At 41.8% G+C, this 26,468-nt stretch overlaps 2 protein-coding genes across 2 annotated transcripts in view; one reads left to right on the forward strand and one right to left on the reverse strand.

The window, feature by feature from the left end:
* LOC308336444 (extracellular calcium-sensing receptor-like) overlaps positions 1-7,389 on the forward strand; it is a gene marked incomplete at both ends in the record, with an annotated part of 7,979 nt that extends 590 nt beyond the window's left edge. Inside the window, 5 exons of the mRNA XM_080793809.1 lie at positions 3,203-3,397; positions 4,660-4,878; positions 5,951-6,178; positions 6,267-6,390; positions 6,479-7,389. Of these exons, the coding sequence (XP_080649935.1) occupies positions 3,203-3,397; positions 4,660-4,878; positions 5,951-6,178; positions 6,267-6,390; positions 6,479-7,389 (1,677 nt within the window). The remainder of the gene's footprint in view (positions 1-3,202; positions 3,398-4,659; positions 4,879-5,950; positions 6,179-6,266; positions 6,391-6,478) is intronic.
* A 3,843-nt stretch (positions 7,390-11,232) lies between these two features.
* Positions 11,233-24,270, reverse strand: LOC308336445 (extracellular calcium-sensing receptor-like; the record flags this gene model as incomplete). Its single annotated transcript, XM_080793810.1, has 12 exons — positions 11,233-12,143; positions 12,232-12,355; positions 12,443-12,670; positions 14,906-15,181; positions 15,376-15,518; positions 15,744-15,960; positions 19,998-20,061; positions 20,395-20,528; positions 22,967-23,157; positions 23,299-23,355; positions 23,531-23,728; positions 24,171-24,270. The coding sequence occupies 12 exons, from the start codon at positions 24,268-24,270 to the stop codon at positions 11,233-11,235; spliced, it is 2,643 nt and encodes an 880-aa protein (XP_080649936.1).
* Positions 24,271-26,468: the final 2,198 nt, after the last annotated feature.

The following is a 26,468-nucleotide window of genomic DNA, read 5'->3' on the forward strand; positions in this document are numbered from 1 at the left end:
CAGAGCTGTGTTGGGTCTCCTCCAGTACTTGGAATTGTGGGTCCTAGTACGTCAAAAAGTTCTGTTACCCTCTCTAGAATATTAGGTGTATACAGAGTGCCCATGGTGAGTTTCCTATCCCCTTTCACAATAGCCTATTTTATTTAATTTTGCTTACTTGGCTATTTGCAAATCTATAATATGATAAATATAAAATTTTCGTATTTTTGCCCATTGAAAGACATAGAACATAATCGTTGCTGTCGAGAAGAAACCTCGTGTCTCCATATTTCAACTTGTAATGCTTTTTTAATGCCCTATTTCTTCATTATGCTTGTGTTAGACAAGAGTATCAAACACAGCCGATCAACAAGGTCACAGTGTGACATGTTCTGAGCTTGTAGTCTGCATTCTTTCTTTCTTGTTCTGTATTTTTTCCCCCTTTTTTTTTTTAAGTGAAAGTGTTAAGTTACTGCCCTTGGCCTGTGTTTTACAGGTCTGTTGGTTCATGGTACAGAGTCAATCACCTCTGTACAATTAGAGCCTGTCCTTAAAGAAAAGGCAGGTAAACTAAATATACCTACAGATGTGCCATTCCAACTCTTCACACTTTACTGATCTTTTCTTGAAGGTTTCTGAAAAGGCATGTTTTCCCTGCAGATTTAATTCACTGATTAGCCTAATGTTAATGCTACTGCTTTGCTACTGAAAAGAAGTGTCCAGCAGAGGAACAATATCTATTCAGGAACATTTACGTATAACACATTGACAATGCCCTCTTATAAAATGTTCTGTTTCTGACAATGCACTGACAATCTACTGAACTGTTGAATTGCCAATGGCAGGACATGTAAAGTTCTCAAACAGCACATCCAAATCTCTCTGTCCAGCATCCTCTCCACAGAATTGGAAATAATCATGTTTGTACATCTGGAAATGTTTGTCTTTACTGCAGATAACCAGTTCAGATTTAAAAAGAAACCCGGCACAGTGTTATGCATTTTTGCAATTAAATAAATGATTGCCAGCTACAGTATTTCCACTATCTTCTTATGCTAAGTTTAAACTTATTGAGATTTTGACAGGATAATACCAAACGGTTTCAGAAGCTGCTTGTGGCATATCTAAGCACATTGTGCATATACATGATGATCTATCTAGTGAATGTAATAAGTGCAATACAGGGTATCTTATAGGTAACTATCATTAATCACCTTATGTACGCTTATGACCTGGTCATTTTGAATGCACACAGTGGAGGGTTAAAAGCAGCTATTGAAAGTGTCATCAAATTATGGCCATGCTCATGACATAATTATTCAGTGATGGGCCCGCCCCATGAAATCTATTTTTAGTTTATTTTTTTGTGAAAAGTCATGATGAAATATTGAAGAAGAGTAGCTCAAGTTGCCATGCATGTATTGCTGTACTTCAATATATTTTGATGAGAAATATTTTTTCATGGAATATTTTACATTGGGTAAAATATACCTGTGTTTAGTGATGGTGTATAGTCTTATTAAGGACATATACAGGTGTATTCAATCTGCACTGTGATCATATGGCAGGGTAGAAACAGCACAGGCTCTGCTTGCTTCTCCCCAAAGATGTTTGCCCCCCTAATTTAAACCTGACAATCCCCTAGGGCAGAGCTACTCAACTTAAGATGGCTCAGGGGCCACTCCAAAAGTCCAAGGACCGCAAACAAAAGATGTCTGTATTATTTTGCAACGCAATACATCACATACATAAAAAGTTGTTATCATACGTAAACTAAGAACGTAACAGTGGAATATCTATATAATGGAACTATCCATGTATACTCTATAGTGCTATGTCTACATAAACATGCTATAAGTCTACATACAATGCTATCTATAGTCTACCTAAAATATGTCAGGGCTAGGGCACGTGCTAAGTGCCATGATGGAGTCTGAAGAGGTGGGATTTCAGACCACTAATATTACTAATATTATATTTTCATTGTTGGCCGCAGGGGCAGGGGCCACGGGTTGATTAGCACTGCCCTGAGGGTACCAGACGCACTGTTGAATACCTATGATCTAGTACATTACAGAATAGATATTTTGTATTTGTTTTTATTATGTTTTTCCAGATAAGTTACTATGCTGGTTGTTCCTGTCTGAGCGACCGGAATCAGTTCCCATCCTTCTTCAGAACAATGCCAAGTTTTGTCTTCCAGGTGAACTTCTATTACAAATTAACAATAGATGTGTTGGTATCTAATAGTTCATGTTTCACAAACTGGAATACTCGAACCCATGGGGTGGGCAACATTGATGTAGGAGAGGGCCACTATATTTCTACACTCACTCCAAGGCCACTATATTTCTACACTCACTCCAGAGGGCCACCATATTTCTACACTCACTCCAGAAGGCCACTATATGTCTACACTCACTCCAGAGGGCCACTATATTTCTACACTGACTCGAGAGGGCCACTAAATTTCCACACTCACTCCAGAGGGCCACTATATTTCCACACTCACTCTAGAGGGCCACTATATTTCCACACTCACTCCAGAGGGCCACTATATTTCCACACTCACTCCAGAGGGCCACTATGTTTCTACACTCACTCCAGAGGGCCACTATATTTCCACACTCACTCCAGAGGGCCACTATGTTTCTACACTCACTCCAGAGGGCCACTATATTTTCACACTCACTCCAGAGGGCCACTATATTTCTACACTCACTCCAGAGGGCCACTATATTTCCACACTCACTCCAGAGGGCCACTGTATTTTCACACTGACTCCAGAGGACCAAATTGCGTATACTGTTGGGTAGAAATATCTTATCTCCATTCTAGCTCAACACACGTTGCACTGTGACACGTTTTGAGTTTGGTATCTCCTATTTTAGCTCATTTTTAACAGACTGAATTATTATTTGGTATTTTTGCTAAGATTAATAATTGGAATCCTGAAAATCTAACATTTAATTTCAAATGCATTTATTTATACTTGTTAACTTAAATTAAACATACTTAAATATTGACCATTATAGATATAATTAAAGTGGGTCATGTTTGCATGTTTGGAATTGTAACAGCTGAAATCAATAATATAACAGTATTCCAATATTAACCTGCAGGCCACATAAGTGAACACGGGGGCCGTACGTGGCCCCTGGGCCGCCGTTTGCCCATGTACTGTATGATCTAACCTAAGTACATTTCCGTCCATTCTTCTCAGGTGCGAGCTATGCTCCAGATTATGAGGTGGTTCGAGTGGACCTGGGTAGGACTGTTGTTCAGTGATGATGATGCCGGCCGTGATGCCGCCCGATTGTTCCAGTCTGGCCTGGACCAGTCTGGTCTGGGTTGTGTGGCTTATTCAGAGGCTCTGCCCTTCCACAATGACCTGGATAAACTCCAGAGGATCGTCACTGTGATGAAGACGTCCACAGCTCGGGTGGTCATTATGTTTGGATATGGGGCCTATATTTATAATGTCATGGATGAGGTTTGTGTTACGATACATCTGTGGAGGATGTTAATTTAGGGATTCGTAATTAGAAGAATCTAAAATGAGAATGTATTGAAGGAAAGACATGCCTTTCATTTATTTCTAAATGATGAACAGGTGGTTAAGCAGAATGTGACAGGTCTGCTATGGATCTTACCTGCCACTTCAGCTTGGTGGGGAGACGGTCTCCAGTATCCTCACTACCTGCCGTACCTGAGAGGCACCCTGGGTTTTGCCATCCGTCGTGGAGAGATACCAGGTTTGAAGGACTTCTTGTTAAAAATACATCCTGACAATGACCATGAGGATAACATAGTAAGTATTTGTTTAATTGTATGTCTATAGTTACATGTCTCATTGAATTGAATCTTGAGACACAGGACCACAATGGACACAAGCCCTTAGGACATTTTGTGTTATCCTTTTTGCACCATTGTATAATTGTATACCACTGTAGTATTTGCAAACTGTGAATGAAGTGAATAATCAATAGGCCTACATTAATCAATTAATTGTACTAGCCCTTACCCGTTGTGAGATATCCCCCCTACTGCGGTTGGATTATTATTTCATATAAATGGGTATTGTACTGTAAATATGACATGAATATGAATTCAAAGTAGTGGTTGATGTGTGGACAGGCTAGCTGTCGCTGCTGTGCATGCATGGTGAGATGTGTGCAAACCGTGTAGTTTAGCAGGAGAAGACGGACAAATGATGCAACACACACACACAGTCAGCGGCGCCAAATTGTATAGGGCACTTTTTGTTGTGTTGCGGCGGTAGCTAGAGGAAGCATGCCAGTGGGGAAACGGTGAGAACGGTGGCCTGTGATGCAGGTGTCGCTAAGGGGCGGAGGTGTGTGAGGGTGCGAGGTTAATTCACTAATAAATTCATTATTAATCATGAATGTGTCAAATCGAAAAAAGGGCTCCGTTAAGACCTCCATATAATTATGGTCCATGCCTGTGTGAAAAGTGGGAGTGATTGGTGCAGGCAATGATGAGATAACGCGGTGTTTCTGACATTCATTCATTCAGACATTGTTAGAATTATAGTATGATGATGATGATGATGATAGTATGATGATTTAAAGGTATTCTTATGAATTAAATGTGTTCTTTCAGGTGAGGCGGTTTTGGGAACGCACATTTCAGTGTAAATTTTCTCCCCTTCCACCAGAGTGGGTGGACGCTGGTGGAAGGGTGTGTACTGGACAAGAGGACCTGGGAACGGCAGAAACTACATTTTTGGATGTGTCTGACCTCAGGGGAGAGTATAATATATACAAGGCTGTGTATGCTCTGGCCCACGCCCTCCATGACATGTTGCAGTGTGTGCCAGGAAGAGGGCCTTTCCCTGGGCACAGCTGTGCCAGTTTGCAGACAATACAGCCATGGCAGGTGGGATATTAATTCAGTTCACCTGTAGGATTATTTATTGTTTATTTGCACATTTAAAAACACCACATTTGAAACAACAACATTATTATTTGTGCAGGTGAGACTTTATAACAGTTTAAAAAATTAATCTCGCCATATTTAAAATAAATCATAACAATCAAACGTGAATTATTTGGCAACATTTGTAATATAACAATGGATAGTTAAATGTATACATGAAAAAAATACATATTAGTATAAAATAATGTAGTGTGTAGGTGTCACGGTGTGAATCAAGAGGGTTAGGACCCAAACGCAGGACAAAGGCAGAGATGCAGAGCAGTCGAAATTGCAGGCGGTTTATTCACCAAAATCCATACACGAGGAGAACACAAGGAGTAACAAGAACACTGGGAGTAAAAGTACTGGGAGTTCACTAGGAGCATAACACTAGTGACGTACAACAATGATCTGACAAAGAACTGAAAAAACAGGGGAGTATAAAAACACAGGGAAAACACAGGTGAACATTAGGTTCTAATAATCAACACTGGGATAGGCTGGGGAACTAACAGGACAAGGAGGAAACCAAGAGACAAAACGTAGTACAAAATAAGAGTACACAAGTTCAAAGGAAACTCCAACTGGAACTAAGACACGAGGAAAACAATATAACAAAATCATAGGAAAATAGTAAGCTAATTCAAGCACTAACTAAATACAGAACGTGTCACGGAACGTGCTGCAGGCCTTGAGAGGCGACGCCTCTCAAGTATAGGGGGCAGGTGGTAATTACATGTTCTTCTGAATGTGGTATTTTAAATAGTCTTCCTCACTCCTAATGCTCAACAAATGTGGGTGACATTATGAAGATGGTTTTGTTGAAAGGCAATGCATAATGTATAGGGTAGAGAACATTATGTTTTAGTAATGAGGCTGGTGGCGGAAGATAGCAACTCAGCAACAGGAACACCCCTTGCACAATGCTTAAATCCCCAAATAGTGTGTAGCGTGACTTGGGCACATAATAGGACCATTAAGTATGTTTTTAACGTCTCTTGCTCTTCATGATTCTGCTCATCACCATTTCTAGCTTCTCTATTACTTGGAAAAGGTCAACTTCACCACATCTGGTGGTGATCGTGTCTACTTTGATGAGAATGGTGATGCTTTACCAATCTTCGATATATTGAACTGGGCGTGGCTCCCTGATGGAAGCACAAATATTCACAACGTAGGTGTGGTCAAGATGACAGCCTCCGGAGATGAAGAACTCACCCTCGATGAAGACAGAATCTTCTGGAACTTTCAATCCGCAAAAGTAATTTCAACTTTCTAAAATGTTTAATTGAGCTCATGATGTGAATGAAATTTATATTTAAACTGATTTTTTTTACTCTCCTCTGCAGCCTCCTCGGTCGGTGTGCAGTGAGAGCTGTTCTCCTGGAACCCGTGTGGCCAGAAGGAAAGGAGAACCTGTCTGCTGCTACGACTGCATTGCTTGTTCTGAGGGAGAGTTCAGCAATGAGACAGGTAGGGTTACATAATGTAGCTACAGTATATGTACAGAAGGTTATAAGAAGATACGTGAGTGTCCCTTTAATCTTGTCCTATTTGTTAGACTCTACAGAGTGCACCGTGTGTCCAGAGGACTTCTGGTCCAGTCCCTGGCGTGACCACTGTGTCCCTAAGAGCATTGAGTTCCTGTCCTACCATGAGGCCCTGGGGATCTCCTTAACAACCATCTCATTGCTAGGAACATTTGCCTGTGCTATTGTCCTGGGGATCTTTGTTTATCATAAAGAGACGCCCATGGTCCGCGCCAACAACTCAGAACTCAGCTTCCAACTCTTGCTTTCACTCATACTATGTTTCTTGTGCTCACTCCTGTTCATTGGCCGTCCCAGACTCTGGACTTGTCAGATGAGGCATGCAGCATTTGGGATCAGCTTTGTGCTGTGTGTCTCCTGCATCCTGGTAAAGACTATGGTGGTGCTGGCTGTGTTCAAGGCCTCCAAGCCTGGTGGTGCAGACATCATTAAGTGGTTTGGTCCTATGCAGCAGAGAGGAACAGTTCTGATTCTTACTTCAATCCAGGCAATAATCTGCACAGCCTGGCTTGTGTCTGCCTCACCAACTCCTCATAAAAACACAGAATACTATTCTGAAAAGATAGTCTATGAGTGCAATGTTGGATCAACAGTTGGTTTTGCGGTGTTACTAGGTTATATTGGCATACTAGCACTCCTCAGTTTCCTCCTAGCATTCATGGTTAGGAATCTTCCAGACAACTTCAATGAAGCTAAGTTAATTACTTTCAGCATGTTGATCTTCTGTGCCGTGTGGATAGCCTTCATACCAGCATATATCAGCTCTCCAGGCAAATATGCCGATGTAGTGGAGGTGTTTGCTATTTTAGCATCTAGTTTGGGCATTTTGGTGGCTCTGTTTGGACCAAAGTGTTATATAATCATTTTGAAACCTGAGAGAAACACTAAGAAGTCCATCATGGGTCATGCCACCAAGACGTAGAAGCCAGACATTTTTAACCAATTAACTGCTCGTGACGGAACATTCCGCCAGTTGGAATCCAACCGGCAACTGCTATTGGCCTAACGTTCCGTCTGATAAGCTTTTTTATTGATACCAAACCGGATCGCTGATTTCTTCTTTTTTCTTGGCCTTTCCTTAAAGCAATGTACACAATTTAAGGAAATGGCGTCCTTGGAATGCGAGTCAATCAATAAATAGTGAATAAATACATAAGCTTAAGCAACACAATATAGTTTATTGTTTTATCAAGGTGGTACTGAACAGATCAGTGCAATTTCGTAGCAACAATTATATGAATATATTCAGGATAGGTAGCCTATAAAGGACCTTCTGTATTAAAAAAACAATACTTTCAAACTGCACAATACTGCGCGATTAAAATGTGTTCATTTGCGTTATTTTTTTCTACAATTAATGAATTCGAAATTAGTCAGTAAAAATCACTGCCCTAAATAAAAAGATATGTTTTTGGGGTGAACTATCCCTTTAAGATCTTTCAACCTGCTCTGCTAGCTGAACATCTGAACAACATTATTCATGCATAATCATACATTTCATTCTTTATTTTTTTATCCCACGATTTTGTATTAAACACATTTTCACCCCCGTGTCAATTATCTAATGTGATCCTGGGCTCTACACACCCTCCGCCAACCTGGGAAGAGCAACGGACTTGAACTCATGCTTCCTTCATGCATGAGTGTCCAAGTTGCTCCTTTACACCTGACAGTTTCCCTGGTTGGACGTAGGAGAAGACAGGAGACGGGCGGCGTTGAGAAATGCGCTGGTGTTACGCGTCGTGCAGCGTCTGTGTGGTTTTTTTTTGTTGACGCTTGGCTCGTTGACTAGAGATTATGTCACGTTCTAAAAAAAACAGTCCACTTCCTTCTTTAGGTACGCATGCATTCACATTGGAACGATCCATATCTGAATACACTTCAATGGTCCAGAGACCCGCCCCCCATGTGGTCCCGAGTACAGTTGGGCGATATGCTCCCGGGAACGGTACGCATCATTCACACTACATCTGCAAAGTGGTCCCGAGTGCGCACCCGGGACCATAGAGTGAATCGCACTTTAATATGTTGGGGCAGACTGTTCCAGAGTTGGGTTTTAAGTAAAGACTTTACCTCAAAGTTGAGACTAGCCAATAGTCATACTTCCACTGAGCCAAACACAGCCAACAGTCATACTTTCACTGAGCCAACCAAAGCCAACAGTCATACTTCCACTGAGCCAACCATAGTCAACAGTCATACTTCCACTGGTTTCGAACACGGGCACCATCAACTTAGCGTATGAGTAGCACGGCTTGGGTGTGGCAAATCGTGCGATTGCCACATATTTCGGCAGGTGGCCAATTTCACCATAACACCGTGTGACCGAGTGTGAGTGAGCGAGTGGCTGAGATTTTGAGTATTGGTTCAGGAGCAAGCTGAGAGGGACACAGTGTAGGAGACGGTGTAGGACACAGTGTAGGAGACAGTGTACTGAGACACAGTGTAGGACACCGTTTAGGAGACAGTGTAGGACACAGTGTAGGACACCGTTTAGGAGACAGTGTAGGACACCGTTTAGGAGACAGTGTAGGACACAGTGTATGACACAGTGTAGCAGACAGTGTAGGACACAGTGTAGGAGACAGTGTACTGAGACACAGTGTAGGACACCGTTTAGGAGACAGTGTAGGACACAGTGTAGGACACCGTTTAGGAGACAATGTAGGACACCGTTTAGGAGACAGTGTAGGACACAGTGTAGGACACAGTGTAGGAGACAGTGTAGGACACAGTGTCGGACACAGTGTAAGAGAGTGTAGGCACAGTGTAGGCACTCAATTTGTATTAATTTCCTACTGTACTGTGTACTGTGTACAGTACATCAACTGTTGATAGTCGGTACATGTGTTGTTATGGCCATATATCTGGTCATTGATTTACATATTTAATACCAATCATACATTATGCACTGATTTCGTGATTTGGACATTTTTCAACATAGAAACAATAAATATCACACGGTTCAATGCCTTGGCAAGTTAGCTGATCTTATCGTTTATTGTTTATTTGACAAGACTGTCAATAGCGTAAGTTTAATGCCTTTAATCCTGATGTCCAGTTTCCCTTTCTACAATGATGTGACATGAAGAGTGTTTGTGTGTGTGTGTGTGTGTGTGTGTGTGTGTGTGTGTGTGTGTGTGTTGACCTCAAAGCTTGGGAAGACAAGGCAACAGACAGGACGACTTGGAGAAACCTTGTCCGTGAGGGTGCCGTGAAATATGATGACGACCTCCGCCATGCTGCACAGGACAAGCGAAGACTCAGGAAGGAGAGAGCATCCAATAAACCATCCAATAAACCGGTCCAACCCAAACCCACCACTACATTCCCTTGTCCACACTGCACCAGGGTAATCGGGTCCAGAATCGGCCTCCATCGCCACCTGACGACCCACAAGGACCAATAAGGAGGACAGTCATACTCGGATACGAGTGACCGCCGATGATGATGATGATGTGTGTGTGTGTGTGCGTACATTACATAAATTACACAGATGCATTAAAATACTATATAAAATGCATTAAACACAGCAACAGTGATCATCAACAGTGGGGATTAGGTGAACTATTTAAACATTTTCTTATTTAAAATATCTACAGCAGTTTTGTAACCCTTCTTTTTAGCTAATTTTGCCCTAAAGGCCTATTCCTAGTCTGTGTTTTCGGTGGTGAGATGACCAGACTATATGAGCCTTAAAGGGACACTTCACCCTTTTTGCAAAAAAATATATGTTAATGACGTTTTGAAGCTTTAGATCACTTTCCTGGGGGTATTTATGTGTGTAATATGTGGTTTTAGATATTTTAGATTGTAGCAGTGAGCCTGTTGTCTCTGATGTCATGGACACTGGTCTCACTACCTTCCTGGACTACAATTCCCATAATTCTTTGGTGCACTGCTCCTCCTTGTGGATAGGGGGGAGAACTGTCTTACTGAGACAACATGTAGTCCAGGAAGGAAGTGAGTTAGTGAGCCCAGTGAGTGAAGTGAGCCCAAAGCGCCTTGGATAAAGGCGCTATATAAATGCACCATTTACCATTTACCATTTAACCTGTGTAATATTTCTGTTGCTTTGATGTTGTTTTACTATGCTGTTTGTGTTGATTGTATGCTTGTTTCATGATCATGATTGATTTGATGAGATTTGATTGAAACTTTTGCGTCATGACGTCACTGAACGTCCGTCCACCTCCATGAACGTCCTGCAGTTCCAGCTTTGGCCAGAAGGGTAGCGTGGTTTTAATGTTGGCCAGCCACTCTGGGGGCGTGGTAAAAGTGGGCCGGCTGTACAAGGACTAAGCCTTACAGACCACATGACAACCAACACATTCTACATATCCACACTGCCGGGTGGAAACCGTGTATGTCCAAACAGTCTTTACTTTTTTATATCTCTTGTATGTTTTGAAATATGTTTTTGAAAATATTAATCCATTGAAACCAGAGACCTTCACAAAGTAATGCTACCGATACATAATTTGCCTCTTACTGTACATACTTCATACTTCTATTATTATATTCTATTTTGACCCACAGATAATGGAGAGGTGCACATGGTTTATTGTCAATATAGCTCTAACATCAACAAGCAGTCTTTAAGGGAGGGTAATAAACTTTATCACAGATAATAGACGTTTGTATCTCTGACTAGATGTAGTTTATGGTAGAAAACAGACTATTACTAACAAGGTTATCAGCAATATATATCCAATACACGTATTGTAATAAAATACACATAATGTGAATTTAAAAATGTCTGCTTCTACGTCTTGGTGGCATGACCCATGATGGACTTCTTAGTGTTTCTCTCAGGTTTCAAAATTATTAGATAACACTTTGGTCCAAACAGCGCCAGCAAAATGCCCAAACTAGATGCTAGAATAGCAAACACCTCCACTACATCTGCATATTTGCCTGGAGAACTGATATATGCTGGTATGAAGGCTATCCACACGGCACAGAAGATCAACATGCTGAAAGTAATTAACTTAGCTTCATTGAAGTTGTCTGGAAGATTCCTTACCATGAATGCTAGGAGGAAACTGAGGAGTGCTAGTAAGCCAATATAACCTAGTAACACCGCAAAACCAACGGTTGATCCAACATTGCACTCATAGACTATCTTTTCAGAATAGTATTCTGTGTTTTTATGAGGAGTTGGTGAGGCAGACACAAGCCAGGCTGTGCAGATTATTGCTTGGATTGAAGTAAGAATCAGAACTGTTCCTCTCTGCTGCATAGGACCAAACCACTTAATGATGTCTGCACCACCAGGCTTGGAGGCCTTGAACACAGCCAGCACCACCATAGTCTTTACCAGGATGCAGGAGACACACAGCACAAAGCTGATCCCAAATAGTGCATGCCTCAGCTGACAAGTCCAGAGTTTGGGACGACCAATGAACAAGAGTGAGCACAAGAAACATAGTTTGAGTGAAAGCAAGAGTTGGAAGCTGAGTTCTGAGTTGTTGGCGCGAACCATGGGCGTCTCTTTATGATAAACAAAGATCCCCAGGACAATAGCACAGACAAATGTTCCTAGCAAAGACATGGTTGTTAAGGAGATCCCCAGGGCCTCATGGTAGGACAGGAACTCAATGCTCTTAGGGACACAGTGGTCACGCTGGGGACTGGACCAGAAGTCCTCTGGACACACGGTGCACTCTGTAGAGTCTAACAAATAGGACAAGATTAAAGGGACAGACACGTATCTTCTTATAACCTTCTGTACATATACTGTAGCTACATTATGTAACCCTACCTGTATCATTGCTGAACTCTCCCTCAGAACAAGCAATGCAGTCGTAGCAGCAGACAGGTTCTCCTTTCCTTCTGGCCACACGGGTTCCAGGAGAACAGCTCTCACTGCACACCGACCGAGGAGGCTGCAGAGGAGAGTAAAAATAATCAGTTTAAATATAAATTTCATTCACATCATGAGCTCAATTAAACATTTTAGAAAGTTAAATTACTTTTGCGGATTGAAAGTTCCAGAAGATTCTGTCTTCATCGAGGGTGAGTTCTTCATCTCCGGAGGCTGTCATCTTGACCACACCTACGTTGTGAATATTTCTGCTTCCATCAGGGAGCCACGCCCAGTTCAATATATCGAATATTGGTAAAGCATCACCATTCTCATCAAAGTATACACGATCACCACTAGATGTGGTGAAGTTGACCTTTTCCAGGTAATAGAGAAGCTAGAAATGGTGATGAGCAGAATCATGAAGAGCAAGAGACGTTAAAAACATACTTAAAGGACCACTTCACCACTTTTCAACCTATCTTCATATAATAGGTCCTCACTAATAATCATGAAAAAATGGCGCGCATTCTTTCTACTCTGCCTGTGTCTCATAGGAGGGCTGTGGCAGTTCAGAAACCGTCTTCCAGTGACATCGATGGGGAATACAAGATAATAGAAACTGCAGGCTTTGTAGTCCTGAAAAGTTGCAGTGCGAAAATGGAAGCCATTGTTCTCACGATAGTTAAAATCTAAACATTTTTGTAAAAAAAATCTTGTTTAAAAGAATAATCTGCCTAATGATGATGTCACTGGAGGACGGTTTCTAAACTGCTCACAGCCCTCCTATGAGACAAAGACTGAGTAGAAAGAAATCGTGCCATTTTATCATGATTATTAGTGAGGACCTATTATATGAAGATAGGTTGACAAGTGGTGAAGTGGTCCTTTAATGGTCCTATTATGTGCCCAAGTCACGCTACACACTATTTGGGGATTTAAGCATTGTGCAAGGGGTGTTCCTGTTGCTGAGTTGCTATCTTCTGCCACCAGCCTCATTACTAAAACATGTGCTCTACCCTTTACATTATGCATTGCCTTTCAACAAAACCATATTCATAATGTCACCCACATTTGTTGAGCATTAGGAGTGAGGAAGACTATTTAAAATACCACATTCAGAAGAACATGTAATTACCACCTGCACCCTATACTTGAAGGCCTGCAGCACGTTCCGTGACACGTTCTGTATTTAGTTAGTGCTTGAATTAGCTTACTATTTTCCTATGATTTTGTTATATTGTTTTCCTTATGTCTTAGTTCCAGTTGGAGTTTCCTTTGCACTTGTGTACTCTTATTTTGTACTACGTTTTTTCTCTTGGTTTCCTCCTTGTCCTGTTAGTTCCCCAGCCTATCCCAGTGTTGATTATTAGAACTTAATGTTCACCTGTGTTTTCCCTGTGTTTTTATACTCCCCTGTTTTTTCAGTTCTTTGTCAGATCATTGTTGTACGTCACTAGTGTTATGCTCCTAGTGAACTCCTAGTACTTTGACTCCCAGTGTTCTTGTTACTCCTGGTGTTCTCCTCGTGTATGGATTTTGGTGAATAAACCGCCTGCAATTTCGACTGCTCTGCCTCTCTGCCTTTGTCCTGCGTTTGGGTCCTAGCCCTCTTGATTCACACCGTGACATATACACACTACACATACATTATTTTATACTAATATGTATTTTTTTCATTTATACTGTGCATCTATCCATTGTTATATTACGAATGTTGCCAAATAATTCACGTTAGATTGTTTTGATTGTTATGATTTATTTTAAATATGGCGAGATTAACTTTATAAACTGTTATAAACTAGACTGTTTTCTAAGTATCACCTGCACAACCCAATAATATGTTGTTGTTACTTGCGCAAGCAGAGCGCGCAAGTAATAATTTCGCCCGGTCTTCGTTCACCGTGACAGCCAACCCGCCATTTGATGTGTATGCAAAAAAAACAGCAAATCTGTGCCTGGTTTGCTGGGACCAGATTACATAAATGACCATATGTTTTACGTCATCATTTAGAGCTAGTCATACGTATACTATATACATAATCAGTAAAATAAAATAGCAAATTGTGCCTGATCTGCTGGGACCAGAGTACGTGGTGTGTGTATATGTATGACTATAGCTCTCAATGATGACGTAAGAAATATGGTCATTTATGTAATCTGGTCCCAGCAAACCAGGCACAAATCTGCTGTTTTATTTGCATACGCATCAAATGGCGGGTTGGCTGTCACGGTTTTTGGCGCAAAGTAACCACAGTATACCGCTAATCAACTTACAACTACATACTTTATATAGTCTATGTATACGTATGTCTTTAGAGCTAGTCAAACGTATACTATATACATAATCAGTCAAATAAAATAGAAAATTGTGCCTGATCTGCTAGGACCAGAGTATGTGGTGTGTATATGTATGACTAGCTCTTCACAGAGATACTGAGATTTGACAGTTTACAGCGGCCGAAAGTACTTGCGCGCTCTGCTTGCGCACTAGTTGGCCATTTATGGCCTACTAGTGTGCAACAAGCAAGTATGCACTCGACAGAGTGCAGTTCTAGTTTCAAATGTGGTGTTTTTAAATGTGCAAATAAACAATAAATAATCCTACAGGTTAACTGAATTAATATCCCACCTGCCATGGCTGTATTGTCTGCAAACTGGCACAGCTGTGCCCAGGGAAAGGCCCTCTTCCTGGCACACACTGCAACATGTCATGGAGGGCGTGGGCCAGAGCATACACAGCCTTGTATATATTATAATCTCCCCTGAGGTCAGACACATCCAAAAATGTAGTTTCTGTCGTTCCCAGGTCCTCTTGTCCAGTACACACCCTTCCACCAGCGTCCACCCACTCTGGTGGAAGGGGTGAAAATTTACACTGAAATGTGCGTTCCCAAAACTGCCTCACCTGACAGAACACAATCAATTCATAAGAATACCTTTAAATACAATTAATTGATTAATGTAGGCCTATTGATTATTCACTTCATTCACAGTTTGCAAATACTACAGTGTAGTGCTTGTGTCCATTGTGGTCCTGTGTCTCAATATTCAATTCAATGAGACATGTAACTATAGACATACAATTAAACAAATACTTACTATGTTATCCTCATGGTCATTGTCAGGACGTATTTTTAACAAGAAGTCCTTCAAACCTGGTATCTCTCCACGACGGATGGCAAAACCCAGGGTGCCTCTCAGGTACGGCAGGTAGTGAGGAGACTGGAAAGCTCCCCACCAAACTGAAGTGGCAGGTAAGATCCATAGCAGACCTGTCACATTCTGCTTAACCACCTGTTCATCGTTTCGAAATAAATGAAAGGCATGTCTTTCTTTCAATACATTCTCATTTTAGATTCTTCTAATTACGAATCCCTAAATTAACATCCTCCACAGATGTATCGTAACACAAACCTCATCCATGACATTATACATATAGGCCCCATATCCAAACATAATGACCACACGAGCTGTGGACGTCTTCATCACAGTGACGATCCTCTGGAGTTTATCCAGGTCATTGTGGAAGGGCAGAGCCTCTGAATAAGCCACACAACCCAGACCAGACTGGTCCAGGCCAGACTGGAACAATCGGGCGGCATCACGGCCGGCATCATCATCACTGAACAACAGTCCTACCCAGGTCCACTCGAACCACCTCATAATCTGGAGCATAGCTCGCACCTGAGAAGAATGGACGGAAATGTACTTAGGTTAGATCATACAGTACATGGGCAAACGGCGGCCCAGGGGCCACATACGGCCCCCGTGTTCACTTATGTGGCCTGCAGGTTAATATTGGAATACTTAAATATTACTGATTTCAGCTGTTACAATTCCAAACATGCAAACATGACCCACTTTAATTATATCTATAATGTTCAAAATTAGTAGCATAATTACAATTGAAATTGTCTTTTTATGTCCAATGCATTTTAATTTAAGTATGTTTAATTTAAGTTAACATAAGTATAAATAAATGCATTTGAAATTAAATGTTAGGCCTACTTTTCAGGATTCCAATTAATTACTTAGCAAAAATACCAAATAATAATTCAGTCTGTTAAAAATTAGCTAAAATAGGAGATACCAAACTCAAAACACATGTTGAGGTAGAATGGAGAGAAGATATTTCTACCCAACAGTATACGCAATTTGGCACTCTGGAGTCAGTGTGGAAATACAGTGGCCCTCTGGAGTGAGTGTGGAAATATAGTGGCCAGCTGGAGTGAGTGTAGAAATAGCTATACTGGCCCTCTGGAGTGAGTGTGGAAATATAGTGGCCCTCTGGAGTGAGTGTGGAAATATAGTGGCCCTCTGGAGTGAGTGTGGAAATAATTGCGGCCCTCTGGAGTGAGTGTGGAAATATAGTGGCCCTCTGGAGTGAGTGTGGAAATAATTGCGGCCCTCTGGAGTGAGTGGAAATATAGTGGCCATCTGGAGTGAGTGTAGAAATATAGTGGTGTCTCATACATCAAAGTTACCCACCCCATGGGTTTGAGTATTCCAGTTTGTGAAACATGAACTGTCTATTAGATACCAACACATCTATTGTTATAGAAGTTCACCTGGAAGACAAAACTTGGCATTGTTCTGAAGAAGGATGGGAACTGAGTCCGGTCGCTCAGACAGGAACAACCAGCATAGTAACTTATCTGGAAAAACATAATAAAAACAAATACAAAATATCTATTCTTTAATGTACTAGATCATAGGTATTCAACAGTACGGCTGGTACCCTCAGGGCAGTGCTAATCAACCCGTGGCCCCTGATTAATGTATCTGCGGCCAACAATGAAAATATAATAATAGTTATTTTCACAAGATTTTAGTTTAATTCCCCCACGTCGCCCACCTTCTCCGCTCACTCCATTGGCTCCAGGTCGCTGCCCGCACAGAGTACAACACTCTGATGCTGGCATTCAAAGCAACCAAAGGTGAACCCCATATCTTGCAAGTCTGATCAAACCCTACAAACCCTCCCGAGCGCTCAGATCAGCCAACGCAGGGAAACTGGAAGTGCCTTCACTAAAAACTCCGGGACAACGCTCGACACGTCCCCAACTCTTCTGGCTCCAAAACGATGTAATGCACTTCCCATTACAATCAGAACTGCAGCCTCACTCCCAATCTTCCGCCGTGGTCTGAAAACCCACCTCTTCAGACTCCATCATGGCACTTAGCACGTGCCCTAGCCCCGACATATTTTAGGCAGACTATAGATAGCATTTTATGTAGACTTATAGCATGTTTATGTAGACATAACACTATAGAGTATACATGGATAGTTCCATTAAATAGATATTCCACTGTTACGTTCTTAGTTTACGTATGATAACTACTTTTTATGTATGTGATGTATTGCGTTGCAAAATAATACAGACATTTGTTGCTTGCAGTATTTGGACCTGAGCCATCTTAAGTTGAGTATCTCTGCCCTATAGGGGATCCTCAGGTTTAATTTAGGGGGAGAAGCAAGCAATTTTGGGGAGAAGCAAGCAGAGCCTGTGCTGTTTCTACCCTGCCATATGATCACAGTGCAGATTAAATACACCTGTATATGTCCCTAATAAGACTATATCACTAAACACAGGTTTATTTTACCCAATTTCCATAAAGAATATTTCTCATCAAAATATATTGAAGTACAGCAATACATGCATGGCAACTTGAGCTACTCTTCTTCAATATTTCATCATGACTTTTCACACAACATTTTAAGGATCCACCTCTGTTTGTATATAAAAGAGGACCAAATATACGGGACAAATTGGTTAGAGCCAACATATTGCCGCAACCAAAACAGACTCTCCTGGCCCCCCTTAAACCAGACAATTATCCCTGTGGCAACTGTGCCCAGTGTAACAACACTTTGAAAACTAATGTCTTTAGACATCCCAGAACAGGTAAAGCCTTTCCAGTAAAGGGTGTCATCACATGTAACACAATTTTGTTTATATATTTGTTAAAATGCCCATGTGATAAAATCTATATTGGTAAAACTATCCGTCCCATAAAACAAAGGATCAGTGAACATAAAAGTTCAATCAGAAGAAAAGATGAAAACTACCCCGTAATAAGAACTCTCATCCTATCTCCTCCCTTAGGTTCCAGGGAATAGAGCAGATTACTCTTCAGAGAGGGGGTGATGTCGACAGAAGGTTATGCCAGAGAGAGCTCTATTGGATCCACACTTTAGAAAGTCTGGGTGCCTTGTAGTTTCACTGAGAACTACAACTCCCATGAGTTATCCTTCAAATTGAAATGTTTGACATAGGTGTGATCAATCATCCAATCAAGTGATGAACATATATTCTGTCCTATGTCACTTTTTGATTATGCCTGAAGGTCAGTAGACCGAAAGCTTGCCAAATAAATTGATTGTGCGCAGATCTGAGTGTGCGGAGCTTCCCTTAAGTTTTTCTCATGTTCCCTTTGTGGCTCCAGCACCTCTCTTAAGTTTTTTCAGCGGATGAGCGGTGGTTCTTTTTCTATTTTTGTCTGATCATGACTTTTCACAAAAAAGAAATAGATTTCATGGGGCGGGCCTATCACTGAAAAAATGATGTCATAATCATGGCCATAATTTCACTTTCAATAGCTGCTTTTAACCCTCCACTGTGTGCATTCAGAATGACCAGGTCATAAGCGTACATAAGGTGATTAATGATAGTTACCTATAAGACAGCCTGTATTGCACAATGTGCTTAGATATGCCACAAGCAGATTCTGAAACCGTTTGGTTTATCCTGTCAAAATCTCAATAAGTTTAAATTTAGCATAGGAAGATAGTGGAAATACTGTAGCTGGCAATCATTTATTTAATTGCAAAAATGCATAGCACTGTGCCGGGTTTCTTTTTAAATCTGAACTGGTTATCTGCAGTAAAGACAAACATTTCCAGATGTACAAACTTATTGTAAAAAAATTAAAAAGTAAAAAAATATTTCCAATACTGTGGAGAGGATGCTGGACAGAGAGATTTGGATGTGCTGTTTGAGAACTTTACATGTCCTGCCATTGGCAAATCAGTAGAATGCAGTGCATTGTCAGAAACAGAACAGTTCAGTCAATTGTCAGAGCATTGTCAGAAACAGAACAGTTCAGTAAGGGGGCATTGTCAATGTGTTATACGTAAATGATCCTGAATAGATTTTGTTCCTCTGCTGGACACTTCTTTTCAGTAGAAAAGCAGTAGCATTAACATTAGGCTAATCAGTGAATTAAACCTGCAGGGAAAACATGCATTTTCAGAAACCTTCAAGAAAAGATCAGTAAAGTGTGAAGAGTTGGAATGGCACATCTGTAGGTCTATTTAGTTTACCTGCCTTTTCTTTAAGGACAGTCTCTAATTGTACAGAGGTGATTGACTCTGTACCATGAACCAACAGACCTGTAAAACACAGGCTAAGTGCAGTTACTTACCACTTTCACTTAAAACAAAAAAGTGGAAAAAAATACAGAACAAGAAAGAAAAGCTCAGAACATGTCACAATGTGACCTAAACTTACCATGGGCACTCTGTATACACCTAATATTCTAGAGAGGGTAATAGAACTTTTTGAGGTACTAGGACCGACAATTCCAAGTACTGGAGGAGACCCAACACAGCTCTGATCCAGTGTAAACTGCTCCTCACTCCCACTGATCAGTGACAACGCTGCAGGGACTGCAACTCCAACCGTTAAACAGGTGTCATAGATACTGTATCCAAGAGTCACATTGGGGAGCAGGCTGGGGTCTCTGTTGATCTCAGTGATGGCAAAAGCCATGGTCTGTGCCCATCTGAACAATTCAATGAGCAAACTAACACACACAATTACACTGTAGCCTTGCATATCATTGCTGTCGGGCAGAAACCTTGTATCTCCACATGTAAACGTTCTGTTTAATAAATGACTTACTTTTTCATACTAAAGTGTGAAGAAAAAATCTTACTATTTTTGAAGAAAATGTTTAAGTGAAAGTGCTTGTGACTAAATAATAACTACCCTAAATCCATCCAAACACATGTTCTGAGAAGGTTTCCACCGACAGCCTGTATCTTTGTAGAAATATACACATCAACTAATCATGTTTCTATCAAAACAAGGTTGGTGTTGTCTTCGTGATACTCACCCACTGCAGGAGGGCTTCTGTTCCTTGGACTGTGTGAACGTCAGCTCAGGGAACACAGAGGAGGTGTGGACTGGAAACAAACCACCCAGAAGCACATCTCCAGCCTTGTACATTCCTCCATGTTTTAACGGTGCCTGTAACTCACAAAAAGAGGAAGAGGATGAAGACAAAGGAGAGAAGGAAGAGAACATCATCAAGTATGAAAACAGTTGTATGTCTAAAGAAGCCCTCATGACTGTCCTCTGTCTAACAACCCCTCCCACCTGCTCCATCCAGTGTCCAGTTGTTAGGTTTTATACCCATGCAGTGCCGTCCCCTGTGCCAGATGACAACATAACGTAATCTTTTACAACACCGATCTGGGCCTTTAGGCACACACAGAGGCAGGGCTTAACATACAGTGGTGGAAAGTTACTGAAGTACTGTACAGTTACTGAAGTACTGTACTTAATTTCAATTTTGAGGTATTTGTATTTCACTTGACCATTTCCATTTGTCATTTCCAATGCTTTTACTTCTACTCCACTACATCTCGAATCCCAATATTGTACTTTTACTCCTCTACATTTATTTGGAAACTTTAGTTACTTTGTAGATTTTGATTATTATTACAAAACATAATTAACCACTTCAGCCTTATATACATTTCGGCCATTTGAAAATAGCCGATTGTGACGCATTGTGAGCTTGTAGATCAGCTATTTTCAAATGATTTGAAATGGGCCATATTCTATATAATGAGTAGGCTACTTATACTTTTGGTACATTAAGTACATTTTGATAGCAATATGTTACGAGAGACAATGAGATCCGCAATAAACTTGCAAATCGGTTCGCAACATGTCGCCTTAGGGCCGATTCATAATCCTATTTTAGAGCCGAATAAAAGTCGGTTCGGCGCTGTAGAGCCTACAATGTGACGTCATTTGAGGTTCGGGGGGGCGGGTACCGTCCTAAAGTCGGCTCTTCGGTGCTACTGAAAATTTCTGACGAGCCGAAATCATTTCGGCACTACAGCGCCGAAACAGGAGTATGAATCGGCCCTTAGTCAGTGTCAGGTTGGTGGTCGGTGGTGGTCAGTGGTGGTCAGTGTCAGGTTGGTGGTCAGTGTCAGGTTGGTGGTCAGTGTCAGATTGGTGGTCAGTGTCAGATTGGTGGTCAGTGTCAGGTTCGTGGTCAGTGTCAGGTTGGTGGTCAGTGTCAGATTGGTGGTCAGTGGCAGGTTGGTGGTCAGTGGTGGTTAGTGGCAGGTTGGTGGTCAGTGGCAGGTTGGTGGTCAGTGGCAGGTTGGTGGTCAGTGGCAGGTTGGTGGTCAGTGGCAGGTTGCCGGTCAGTGGCAGGTTGCCAGTCAGTGGCACCTGGAAAATTTGGGCACCGTAAAAACTGCTCAGCTCTGAAGTTGTTAATCAGAGCAGTGGTCAGCCCTCCCCATTACTCAGGTGGCCACACTGATTTTCTGATTACCACTGAAGTGTGAGGGAAAACAAGAGTAAAGCCCAAGGCATCTTCAACTCACCAGTTGTGTCTCAAATGACAGTACCTTAGTTGAGTGATGTCATGCATGCACGCAGGCACGCAGGCACGCACGCAGGCACGCAGGCAGGCAGGCACGCACGCACAGTCGCACACACGCACACACACACACACACACACACACACACACACACACACACACACACACACACACACACACACACACACAAACAAACAATGATGTAATTTAATTAACCCAGGCCTTAGAGGCAAATTAAATAACACAAGGTTGAAACATTGCAATAACACCAATTAAATATCACATGGTTCAATGCCTTGGCAAGTTAGCTGAACTTATCGTTTATTGTTTATTTGACAAGACTGTCAATAGCGTTAGTTTAATGCCTTTAACCCTGATGTCCAGTTTCCCTTTCTACAATGATGTGACATGAAGAGTGTGTGTGTGTGTGTGTGTGTGTGTGTGTGTGTGTGTGTGTGTGTGTGTGTGTGTGTGTGTGTGTGTGTGTGTGTGTGTGTGTGTGTGTGTGTGTGCGTGCGTGCGTGCGTACATTACATAAATTACACAGATGCATTAAAATACTATATAAAATGCATTAAACACAGCAACAGTGATCATCAACAGTAGGGATTAGGTGAACTATTTAAACATTGTCTTATTTAAAATGTCCACAGCCGTTTTGTAACCCTTCTTTTTAGCTAATTTTGCCCTAAAGGCCTATTCATAGTCTGGATTTTCGGTGGTGAGATGACCAGACTATGTATGAGCCTTAAGCCTCAAAAGTCAAAAAGTCAAGTCAAATTCAGAGGGAAGAGGGTGGGTAGAGTCACTGTAAATCTTTTTTTGGTTATGGAGCGGTTGTATATGTTCTGAAGTTGCAATGGTTAGTCTCCAATGATCTTACTTGCCTGGTTGACTACCTGGGTGAGCTTGTTTTTATCTCTAACTGAGAGATTCCCAAACCAGGACACAAACCAGGAGTGAGAAGATCTGTCCTTTCCAGAGCATAATCCCTTCATCGATCGAGATGTTCTTCTCTGGGGTGTATAGACTGATTCAGAAGATGTCTGACCTTTGTACATTCGGTCCTCTGTGTCTGTCATCGCAGATGTACTGGAGCAGCTCATCTGTCAGCAACAGCTCGAAGAAGTCCACTGGATCATTCTCTGCACTGAGGTTACAGTGAACACCCTGCTCTCCAGTAAATGGGATGTCCTGTGGCTCCCACCCATCAGCAGACCACCCTGACGAAGCCGTTGAGTCGGCATCACCTAAATGACAGAAATACACAATTATTAGCATAAAGAAAACCCATTGTTTTTATTCATGTAGAATACATCTGGTGGCGCTGTAACATGTGATGAGACTATAAAATGATATACATGACTTTGTTCTGTGCATTGTATTTATACCTGCTTTCATGGGCACAGGGGCAGCATCTGCAGATGAGATGACGGGCTGTTCATCATCTGTAAAACAACAACAATTTAAACAACGATGGAAATTTTTCGTAACAATGTTTCAGAGAATGAGATTCTTACCATCGAGCTCAGCGGGGGACTGTTCGTCTTCATCGCCGTCTCGGAAGGGCTCAAACTCCTCTAGTAGATGTGACAAGGCCGCGATCCTGCAACCTGCTGCCACCGGGCTGGGGACCGGACAAAGGCGCTTGCCTGATCTTCTTCTTGACGGGGGACAAGAGGGGCTTCACATCGGGGACGACAGTAAGCTCGACGTCGGGGACAAGGGGCTTAGCATCAGGCCCGGGGGGGACAAGAGGCATCATCACCTCATCTCCTGGCTTCTCTCCGTCGCTACCTGAGATCTCATCGTCGGTCTGAGCTGGAAGAGGATCCGGATTACGGGGCCGGCCCTTATTCCCGAACGGAGATCATACGGAGGTGTTCCTCCGTGGTTGTTTGACGCACACCACCAGTGGAGCCAGGTAGAGGGAAGGGGAGATGGACGCTTTCTGGAGCCTATTTTTTTGGCGCCATGTCGAACTACACTGAACGACTATAAATAAACACAACACTATATAAAGGACGTACAGATAAACCGACAATCAACCAACAGACGGACACACACTAAACAGGTAAAAAATAAACACACACTAGTAAACACTATTCTATATCTAAACACTAAACCATCTAAAGCTATACTATACACAGATAAGACGCAGACACTTTTTTCATTTTTTTTGACAGACAAAGACAGACACAGACAACAGACTACTAACTAATAAATCTGCAGATCACATCATCATCACCCTGGGCGGCTTTACTTGGGGGGATTTGCGGCTGTTTGACTTGTTGCCACAGCACCTTCTCTGTTTTGGTTATGGGGCTGGCCAATAGGGAATTCTCAATCTTCAGCACATACATTTGTATAACTGTCACAATGCATCACTGTACGGGAAGCAAGCTGATTTGTCACGTTATCAGTCTGTTGTATACTTTTATTATGTAGTCTTGTCCTAGTGTTTCCTGTTTTCCCTAGTTACTGTTCTGCCTGTCTTGTCTCACCTCCCTGTGATTACTAGTTTTCTCCACCTGTGTCCTGTTAGTCTCCCAGCCAATCCCAGTGTTGATTGTTGTTCTGTTGCACCTGTGTCTAGTCCTTATAAACCTCCCTGTGTTCAGTGTTCCCTTGTCAGATTATAATTCATTGTTACTGTGTTTGTCCTGCTACACTTTACTGTGAGTTTATGTTAATAAATATATTGGACTGCATCAGTTTGCCTGCTTGGTTCTGCTTCTGGGTCCTCACCTGACACACCGTGACATGATTAGGTTGCCTGTCTTCATCAGATCCAGATATAGCCATAAACTTGGTTTTACTTTCATTAACAAGCATGCCAAATTCATCACAATATTCCTCCAGATATTTCAGTTTTTCAGTCAGCCTTTCCCTTGATGTTGCAAGGATAACAGTGTCATTAGCGTTAAAACATGGAGCCATTTTAGGAAGCCATCGTCCCCATATTGTTTCATCTTTCTGATGATTATGTTGACAAACATTACAAACAGGAAGCAGGATGTAGGGGGATCCTTGCCTCACTCCGGTGGATGCTGTTATTGTGGTGGATCCCAGGATACTTGTTGTCACACTCATACATACCCAGCCAATCACCAATCATACCTTTGTTACGTCATCAAGAATGGTGGACATGGACAACACCGACATTCTGTACATATACCCAGCCGATTGCAGTAGGCTATACTGCAATACTGCTTGCGCAAGTAATAATGTTAATATTGTCCAGAATGTCCACCAGGAGACCAGGTTCTCTATGGAGACTCTCTTGTGTGGGGGGTAGTCAGTGAGTTTGGGGGGGTAGACCAGCATAGAGTATTAAAAGGGGGTAGACAGTGTTCCATTCACCTCCACCATCTGTTCTCTCCCCTCCAGGTACTGACAGGAAACTTCCGTTCCACCCCAGAATGAAATCTACATGACATCAACTATTCATTTAAATATTGTATCTTGTAGAATGTAATACATTATAATTTATTGTAAAGTTTAAAGCATTTAAGAGCAATTAATACCGATAATAATTCAGTTCAGTTCATATATTGTGACGTTGCGTTATTTGTAATGGTCACCTTCAGCCACTAGATGGAGCTCCTGCTCCTCCAAGACTTTGACATTCACACTGTTGAGATGGCCCATACCCATAAGCCGACACTGACCCATCACAAGGTATACCAACATCTTTCAGGCTTTGACCCCCCAAAATAATCATATTTGGAACAGATGGAACTCCCATCGAGTGGGTGGAGCACTACAAATACCTTGGTTTCAGGTTGGATATACACCTTAGTGTTAAGCTTAAAGTCACTTTAGGCTTCTTCTACAGATTGAAGGCTTGTTTTGCTTGTTCAGCTCGCAAAAAACTGGTCACTGGCGACTGGCCTCTTTATTCTGTCCCAGAGTTGCTTGTGCCTCTTGTTCTCTTTGACTTTGCGCAGGCGGTCATTGGTATATTTTCATTTACAAAGCCATTCTTGGTGATTTGCCCCCTTACATTTCCTCCAAATTTAATTTGGGAAAAAAATTGTCTAAACCTCAGATCAAATTTTTGGTCTGAGGTTTACCCACCTCAGCCTTTAAATCTGAGGTGGGTAAAAAACGTCTTTGGCCCCTGGTCGTGGAATGACCTGCAAACCAGATTAAAATTGGCCTTGAAAGTTCCCTTGAGAAGATTCAAAAGGATCGTCTTATTCTACAATCCAACACCTGCACATGTTTGCATATGCCCATATATTTTTAGGTTTTCGGTTCCCGTCCATAAATGTAGGCTACATGTAGGCCTATTTGTGTGAAAAATGTACCCGGTTATTGTTAGTGTACTTGTTGTATTTATTGTATAGGCTTCCCACTTGAAGAAGAGACACAGTCTCAATGTGTGAAAAGATATTTGGAGGCTGAATAAAAATAAATCACAGCTGCAACCCCCCCCCCCCCCACACCACCCATCTAGTTAAATAACGACCAGTCCCCTATGTAGGCCTAATCAACTCGACACGAGTAAAATTAATCATGTACGCTCGCAAAAAGTTAAATTGTTTAACATCTTTAA

Source organism: Protomyctophum bolini (assembly GCF_963924005.1).
Source record: "Protomyctophum bolini genome assembly, chromosome: 21".
NCBI lineage: Eukaryota > Metazoa > Chordata > Actinopteri > Myctophiformes > Myctophidae > Protomyctophum > Protomyctophum bolini.